Below are 8,223 nucleotides of genomic sequence, written 5' to 3' on the forward strand. Positions count from 1 at the left end.
CCGAGTGCTGGGATTAAAAGCATGCGCCACAACACCCAGCCATATTCATCTGCTTCTGATTCCAAACTTGCTCCTGTCCTAGCCTTCTTTGCCAGCATTTCTGTGCCTGTCTCAAATGTTTGTGTTTCAGCTGTTTCCTCCTTCCTCCACACATCTAATGTGCAGCACAGAGTAAGTGAGATACATTGAGTTGTATGTTTATCTCAAGACCCACACTCCGGGGCTGGAGAGATGGCTCAGTGGTTAAGAGCACTGGCTGTTCTTTCAGAGGACCTGAGTTCAATTCCCAGCACCCACATGGCAACTCATAACTGTAGCTCCAAGATATGACATGCTCACACAGACATACATACAGGCAAAATACCAGTGCACATAAAATAAATATTTTTTTAAAAAAATGACTCGCACCTCGTGTCTTTATGCTGCCCAGGGCAGGCAGAACCTCACTAAGCTGGGTCCCGTTTGCACTCAGATCTGAACTTGGAGCTCCTGCCCTGCGCCACCTTCACTTCTTGTTTTCTAGCTTCTGTCGCCACCTGCTGTACGCGCTGCCCTTCCGGGAACTGCCAAACATCCCAGCAGTTGACCATCGCTTGAAAGACCATAAACGGCTTCTGTACACATCCATTTCTCCATTCCCTGTAGTTACAGAGTGAGCTGCCCAAAGCTTCCTCTGGCAGCGTGGAAAGAACTTTCCCTCATCAGTTCCCTTATCAGTCCATGCCTCACAGAAACCACCTTCACCTTTTTTTCTAGAAAGGGGCCAGTAACCTAACCTGGAGGTCAGACGTCCTGGTGGAATATCAAGGAGAAGGCCGCAACGTCACTGACCCAACCTGCCCTTCCCTGAGTCCTGGAGTGTCTGTGAGTAGAGCTTGTCTTGGACCACACTTCGCTACCACTTGGCAGGTGCTGTTGTCACGCGCCCATGCCCTCACCCCTTACCTTACCCACTGTCACCTCCCCAGTGGCAGTGCCATTTTCCTTGGCATTCTGTCAAAATGGAGAGACAGGATCTGTCCCTATTCCTTAGCAGTCACAGGTGCCCTCACTGGTGGCAGCCAAGCAGGTCATGTATGAGGTAACAGCCACGTTGACCTGGGTTTGGGGGCTGGAGCCTTGTCTCTCCTGACACTAAAGTGTTCTGAGTAAAGGTCCAGCCCAGTGTGTGTGTGTGCGCACACACGTGTGCTCGTACACTTCAACCAGCTATGGACTAGCAGGGCCTGTGGAAGACATGGGAGTTGGGTCCCTTGTAGGGCTGAGATGACAGTCTAGTCACTCCTTCAGAGTGACTCACCTGATAGCTACTTGTCCTCCTCCTGGTGTCTGGCGTCAGCCAGCCTGTACCTGTGTGGTCACTATGTTGGAGCAGCCCTCATTTAACTGGTAAAATGTTACTCCAGCAATGTTTCCCAGACTGTGTGTGTGAGGATGCCTACAACAATACCTATGCTTGCGTGAGGACGCTGTCGTCTCTGTGGAACCTACAGTACTGCGAGTTTGATGACCAGGAGGTAAGGGAGACACGCACCTGGACACATCCCACCCCTACCCCAGCCCCCACGCCGTGTCTACTGCCTGTGTTCGCTTGCTTGGGCTTGGTGTCCTAAGATGATCGGGGCACCGCCCAGGGAAGAGCGTTCTTCTCTGCAGTCCCCGAGGTGTCCTGCAGTTCATAAGACAGTCTCGTGCAGCCAGCTTCACCCTGATCTTTCTCAATGGACTCCTCTCTACTTGCAACTTCCACAGTTTAAATGCATACTTGACTTTTTCAGAATGACACTTGCCTGGTCTGTGGCTTCCCTCCCTGGTAATTAAAAGTGAGGTGTTTGGGCATCTACAGAGAGGAGTTGGGGCATTTCCCAGCAAGCTGGACAGCATCTGACTCAGCCAGAAGCTCCCTTTGCCCACAGTACAAGCCACTGCTGTCTGTTATTAGATCGGGGACAAAGGCCCAGGAGAGCCATCCTTGGGAAGGTGTGTGGACTCCAGGTTGCAGCCTTATGCCTGGTGCTCAGCATGCACTCACCTGCCCTGTCTGGCCACCTGCCTCCTGTACACAGTAGATGCTCATCTGTGTTCTTCCAAATGGACGCTCCCTCATAGCTCAGAAGTGCACTGGACAAGTGTCACTCAAGCTGAGCTGTCCCTCCCCATGGTTACCCATTTAATAAGGTGAGCGGTAGTCTGAGGGCAGTGGTTCAAAGCCATTGGAGGCAAGGCCTTCCTCCCATATCCTGGCCCTTTGTTTGAGTCTCATTTGGAGATCAGTATGTGATTTGAGGGAAAACTACTGATTCTAGGCAGTCTGCTGTTAGAAATAATACTGGCTGGGCAGTGGTGGTGCACGCCTTTAATCCCAGCACTCAGGAAGCAGAGATGGTGGCTCTCTTGAGTTCAAGGCTAGCCTGGTCTACAAAGCAAGTCTAGAACAGCCAGGGCTGTTACACAAAGAAATCCTGTCTCAGAAAGAAAGAAAGGAAGGAAGGAAGGAAGGCTGGGTATGGTGGCATATGCCTTTAATCCCAGCACTTGGGAGGCAGAGGCAGGTGGATCACTATAAGGCTAACCTGATCTACAAAGCAAGTCCAGGACAGCCAAGATTACACAGAGAAACCCTGTCTCAAAAAAAAGAAAAAACAACAACCAATAACAGCAACAAAAATAATACTGTAGCCTTCCCCATTGGCACAAACTATCTCAAAACTACTTTTTAAAATAGGAAATTATTTGTACCAGAAATCAGCACTTCTTACGAACTCCATCCTCGCTTGAATCCCAGGATTCTGAGGCAAAAATATTGCTCCCACACTCCCCTGAGTGGCTACAGATTGTCTTGCTACTGAGGCCAGGCCATCACGGTCTCACCTTTTACTCACCCTCTAGGGTAGTGGTTCTCAACCTTCCTAGTGCTGTGACTCTTAATACAGTTCCTCATGCTATGATGACCCAAACCATAAAATTATTTTCATTGCTTCATGACTGTAACTTTGTTACTGTTATGAATCATAATGTAAATGTGTTTTCCCATGGTCTTAAGTGACCCCCTTTGGGGGTCAGTGACCTACAGTTGAGAACCGCTACTCTAGAGGGTCATTTTACTTCCCTGACGATGTGGGGTAGATAGGGAGCCACAACAGTTCAGCATGGGGAGCCTTACACCACATGCTGGATGGATGGGCCTTGCTTTCCCACGAGCCCTTCCCTTTCTAGAAGCAATTGCCTTGGGAGTATTCTCAATATAACCCATTTTCTTCTTTCTTCTTCCCTTTTCGCCTCTAGGTATTCGTAGAAGTCTATAATATAACTGCAGACCCAGACCAAATCACCAACATTGCTAAGAGTATAGACCCTGAGCTTTTGGGAAAGATGAACTATCGCTTGATGATGCTCCAGTCCTGTTCCGGGCCAACCTGTCGCACGCCAGGGGCTTTTGACCCTGGGTAAGTGGCTTCTGTCCTCGCTACTCTGCTTCGTCTGTGGGGTCATGCTCCTCCAGATGACCGGAAGCGCTCCCTCTGCGTGAGCTGGGCTTGCTCTAATGCTCTCTTCAGGGCATGCTGTGTTAGCTTGTCTTGCTGGGGAGAGCAGCTGCTCTCTACGTCCAGTGGCTGCAAACTCAGTCCTGCTCCCCGGCCCAGGCCTCCACTTGGTGGCACTGGACAACTCTGGCCAGCCCTGCCCTGCTCTGCGAGCTGCTGAGGGCACACAGCTTCATTTCTTAGAGATTCAGAGTGTTAGACACTAAGGAGAACAGGTATGAGCTCAGAGGCTGAAGTAGAGACCCCATCAGCGTGCTGAACGTGATGGCGTGCCTCCCACTCGGGACCTGCTTACACAGTGCTGTGTGTGCAGACGCTGGCTGCCGCTGCCATGCAGTCAAGCCACATTAGCAAGAAGCATGCATTATTTATTTATTTAGTTTGCTTGAAAATTGTAAAGTCAAATCAGCATGTCACCGGGAGAGGATTATTTCAGCTCTCACAGTGACGTGGGGGGGGGGGGGGCTACGTTCTCGGCCTTCTTGGCCTGTACTTCTGAGTGAGCGAGGATGAGCAGGCGGAAGGGTGTGGACAGTTATGTAGTATGCACACAGCCAGGAACACAGATCCCACACTGTCAGAACAGGACTCACTTAGGTCCTCACGGGACCCTTCAGGTCAAGCCCCAGCCTGAAGTTTGTTGTTTTGAGACAGGTCTCCCCGACTGTCTCAGAAATTGGTATGTAGACCAACCAGGCTGCCTCTCCCTCCCGAGTGCTGCTAGGATTAAAGGTGTAGCCACCATGTCTTGCAACTGTATAAAAAGACAGTGTTTGTCATTTTATCTAGCTTAAACCAAGTAACTTTTGAATGGAATGAGTGTAGTAAGCCTGGTCCATCCCTTTCACTGTCCAGCCTTCACTTCCCTATGACGACCCAGACATCAGCTCACGTGTATTGACTTTGTTCACAATGATTTATCAAACCAAATGGACGCAATGCTTCCGCCGTGTACTCTAGGCTGGCTCTGGGAACTGAGAGCAGAGTCTCACCAACTAGAGCCCCGAAGGAGAGTGAAGGAGCCCTGAAGAGCAGGCTCAGCTGCTGGCGCACCAACCTGCCACACCACGAGGCCACGGGAGCAGGGTGGCAGTGGTGCTGTCCTGCTTCTCCTGGGCATCTGGATCAGTTGCCGACTTTCCAGAGCCCAAACACATGCATGTCACACCGGGGGATTCAGCAGACTTACGGTTTGCCCAGAGGTGCCTCTGAAGAACAGGCAGAGCATGGTTTTTCTCCCCCAGCATTTCGTTTAGCCTGTAGTAGTCTTTTCACCCCGGTGCTTGTGTAATAATGCTGGTTGTGTATGCAGGTTGGCCTGCGCATGTGAACACCAATGGAGCTTGTTGTAACTTACCACCCCAGGTTATTCTTTTCCACCAAACATTTGTTCTTCAGGGATCCTCTGCAATAGGGCTGTTGGATGGATCCTGTAGGCACAAGGTGTCAGATCCCAGCCACACACGTTCATTGCACACTGCCTGTGCTAGATGGGCCACAGTCCCTCCCATAGCACCTGACTCTTTACAAGTGTGCTGTCACAGAACTGAGTTGTATAAATTCACGAGCCTGGCTCAAGCACACATCCAAGACCTATGTACATGTGTTCTTAAGCGGCAGCAGCTATAGAGGAGGAAGAGACCTCGGAACTGGACTGGAGCGCTGAGTGAGGGTCAGCTCTTCATCTGATGCTTTTAAACTAGGACTCCCCTCTCCTCTCTCAGCCCACCTGCCTTCAAGCCCAACACATGGGAGCCCGAGGCCATTTGTGAGTTTGAGGACAGCCTGGTCAGTCTGCATAGCAGTTTCCAGGCCAGCTAGGACTGTGTAGCAGCATTTACAAAAAAAAAAAATCTCCTTTTTTTTTTATATATGAGGTTTATTAAGTGAACATGGGGAGAGAAGGAAAGGGGGTGGGGGTGCCCCAGAGCGGGAGAGGAGAAGACTAGCGGAGTAAGAACCACCTCCTACTTTCTACAGGTAACTTTGTTCCCTCAGCTCACAGCTGGCGTGGAAAATCTTCTCACCTACTGAAAGCACACTTACATTGCAGCCACTTCCGACCGGGCTCTCTTCCGGGGTTCCTCTCTGCTGGGGAGCATGCTCTTGGCATCTGCATGGCTTGCTGCAGTTCATGTGACATCCTTCTTTTCCTTCAGATACAGGTCTGACCTGCGTCTCATGTTCAGCAGTCACGGCAGCGTCAGAACGAGAAGGTTCTCCAAGCACCCTCTGTAGCACCGTGTGCAGTTTCTGCAATTGGATCCTCACACACCCTCTCTCGTGAGCCCGTGCCTGGGAGAGCTCTGGCCCGGCTGTTTCCAGTCTTGTTTGAAAAATAACCCACTCAACTGACTTCCGGTACTGTGAATCTGCTCCCCGGGTCAGAAGTGGCTGACCCCATCTCTCTCTCTCCCCTCAGATGACAACCAGCACTCCTGAGGTCCTCATCCTCACCATGTCCCTTCATATTGGGTGGGCACAGTGTGTGATGATCCCCACGTGGTAAAGTCTGCATTTGTAAAACTGTCCAGATAAATGGAAATACTTTAGGGCAGAAAGATAAAGCCTTTTGGTATGTAGCCAGCCCCCAAATCTCAAGCCCTCTATAGCTTTTCAGACTGGGCCTCTCACTGTCAGAAACCAGAATCCTGAAAAGAGCTATTGTTTGTGGAGCTGTAGAGAAACGATGTTTATAACCTCATCGTGGTGTGGTAGATATGCAGCTTGTCACCCATCCTCTGCTCCAGTTCCCTGGACTCCGAGGTGCTGCCCCGCTGATCCACCTGCAGGCTGTGGTGTTGGCTCTCGGAGCCATCAGCTTTTTGGTGGCTCAGACCACTGAAGCGCTCAGCAGCACTGTGGAGAGGGAAGCACCAAGGGGCCTCGGTGAGGAGCAGATCAGGCTCCTGGACCAGCAGGTGAGGCGCTGTACTTGCAAGTGCCTGTCTGGAGGGATCTCAAGTGTCAGTGCCACAGACAAAGTCCTCTTAACAGGCTGCAGTTAGCTGCCGTTCTCATTTGAATATCTCAGTGTGTGCAGGTTGGTGGGAAGACCAGCTGCCACATCCCGCTCTCCCCCTCTTCCGGTAAGCTCTTGAGTTCCCAGAGTCTTGAATAACTATGGGTCTAGAGTGGACCAGGTCCAATCTGACATTTGCATGGAAGGCTGCATGTGGCAGGACAGCAGAGAAGGGAGAGCCTGGCTTTTCATCTGTTCTACTTGGGGAGAGAAGGTGGCATCAGCTTTACAGCCTCTGTCTAGCTTTAAGCACTTCTCAGACAGAGCTAGAAGCCACTTTCAGGATTCCAGCAGCCATGTTGGGGTTTATCCTTTACCTCATGTGACCCCAGCAACTGTGGTGATGCTGAGATGCCAGCAGGCAATGGAATGAACACCTGCTGTGGCCGCTTTAGAGGGAAAAACTTGAGTTTTAAACTAATTTACAAAATTGAATGTGCATACTGGCTTCATTCGCTCCACTTGGAATCTAAACATCAGTCTCCACTAGTGAAGTTGACCATAGTTGTCCCCAAATAAAAGTGACCAGCTCCTACCAGGCCTTGGACTGTGATGTCATATTCTTCAGTTTTATGGCCGGCTCCCAAAAGCGGGCAAAATCACAGTGACACAGCCAGCTGCCATAGTGTTTTTACCTCGCTACCCTTACATGCAGGTGATGGGGCATAGGACCGTTCCTGAACACAGTGAGTAGACCTTGGTTTGTCATAAAAGGCAGCACTGCCTCCCACCTGAAAGGGACACACAGCAGGAGGCTGGCCTTGTTCTTTGTACTCACATGAATTCAGCATCTCCTTTGAGGGCCACGCCCATGCTTGCCGGTGCTCTTCAAACCAGAGCCATTCAAACCAGTGTGGAATGCAGGGATCTTGCCTTATGAGAGTTCCAGCTTAAAATCACTCAGACCTAATCTCAAAGTAGCATATACGTGTAGAGTGTCCACAAATGGTACTGATGCAAACACCTTTCGACCTGTCAGCACTAGGCTTTTTGTATAAAATAAGAGTAGCTGTGGGAAATATTCTTAAACTTATGAGTACCTAAGGTCAGTGCTTTCTCTTTTCTAATGAAAGATGATGACTCAGAATCCACGAGAGAGCAGAGGGTGTCAGCTGATCACCACTGGGGTTGATGGGTGCACTGGGCTTAGTTCACCAGCACTTTACACTCAATGGACTTTGTAAACTCTTATTAGCATCAGCTGTTATAGAAGTTACTCCGCCCTGGCCCTGTCATCTCAGTCACTTAGAAAGTGCCCTTCAAAGGACCCTGTTCACTGCTGCACTTTTCAATGTATTAAAACTTATTTCTGTTCTAGTGGGATGTGTCCTGTGTTTTAGTCCACAAGTAGCAGTTCTCACAAGCTGTAAGCAGGTGGCTGCTCCGTGGGGTGGTTTGGTGGTTTTGTGGTGCTAGGGAACAGCCTGAAGTTAATGCTACATCACACCGTCCCCCTGGCTGCTCTGTAATGCTAGGCACTAACCCACAGTGAAGACTGGCTGTTTCCTCACCACAGCCTCCACCTGGAACGCTTTACACACCAGTCCCTGGGGCCTGGGAAGACAGCTCAGTGGCTGAGAACAGCTGTTCTTGCAGACTTTCTGGCACCCACATGACAGCTAGCGACCATCGGTAACTCCAGCCCAGGGGATCAAA

The 8,223-nt window shown here is 50.4% G+C and overlaps 1 protein-coding gene across 1 annotated transcript in view; it reads left to right on the top strand.

Annotated features, from left to right (window-relative positions):
- The window catches only part of GNS (glucosamine (N-acetyl)-6-sulfatase), a 37,858-nt gene extending 29,974 nt beyond the window's left edge, over positions 1-7,884 (top strand). Inside the window, exons 11-14 of the mRNA XM_084759999.1 lie at positions 757-864; positions 1,407-1,517; positions 3,286-3,446; positions 5,705-7,884. Of these exons, the coding sequence (XP_084616125.1) occupies positions 757-864; positions 1,407-1,517; positions 3,286-3,446; positions 5,705-5,783 (459 nt within the window). The 3' untranslated portion in view covers positions 5,784-7,884. The remainder of the gene's footprint in view (positions 1-756; positions 865-1,406; positions 1,518-3,285; positions 3,447-5,704) is intronic.
- Positions 7,885-8,223: the final 339 nt, after the last annotated feature.

The sequence above is a fragment of the Acomys minous genome (assembly GCF_964271855.1).
Source record: "Acomys minous genome assembly, chromosome: 15".
Taxonomy (NCBI): domain Eukaryota; kingdom Metazoa; phylum Chordata; class Mammalia; order Rodentia; family Muridae; genus Acomys; species Acomys minous.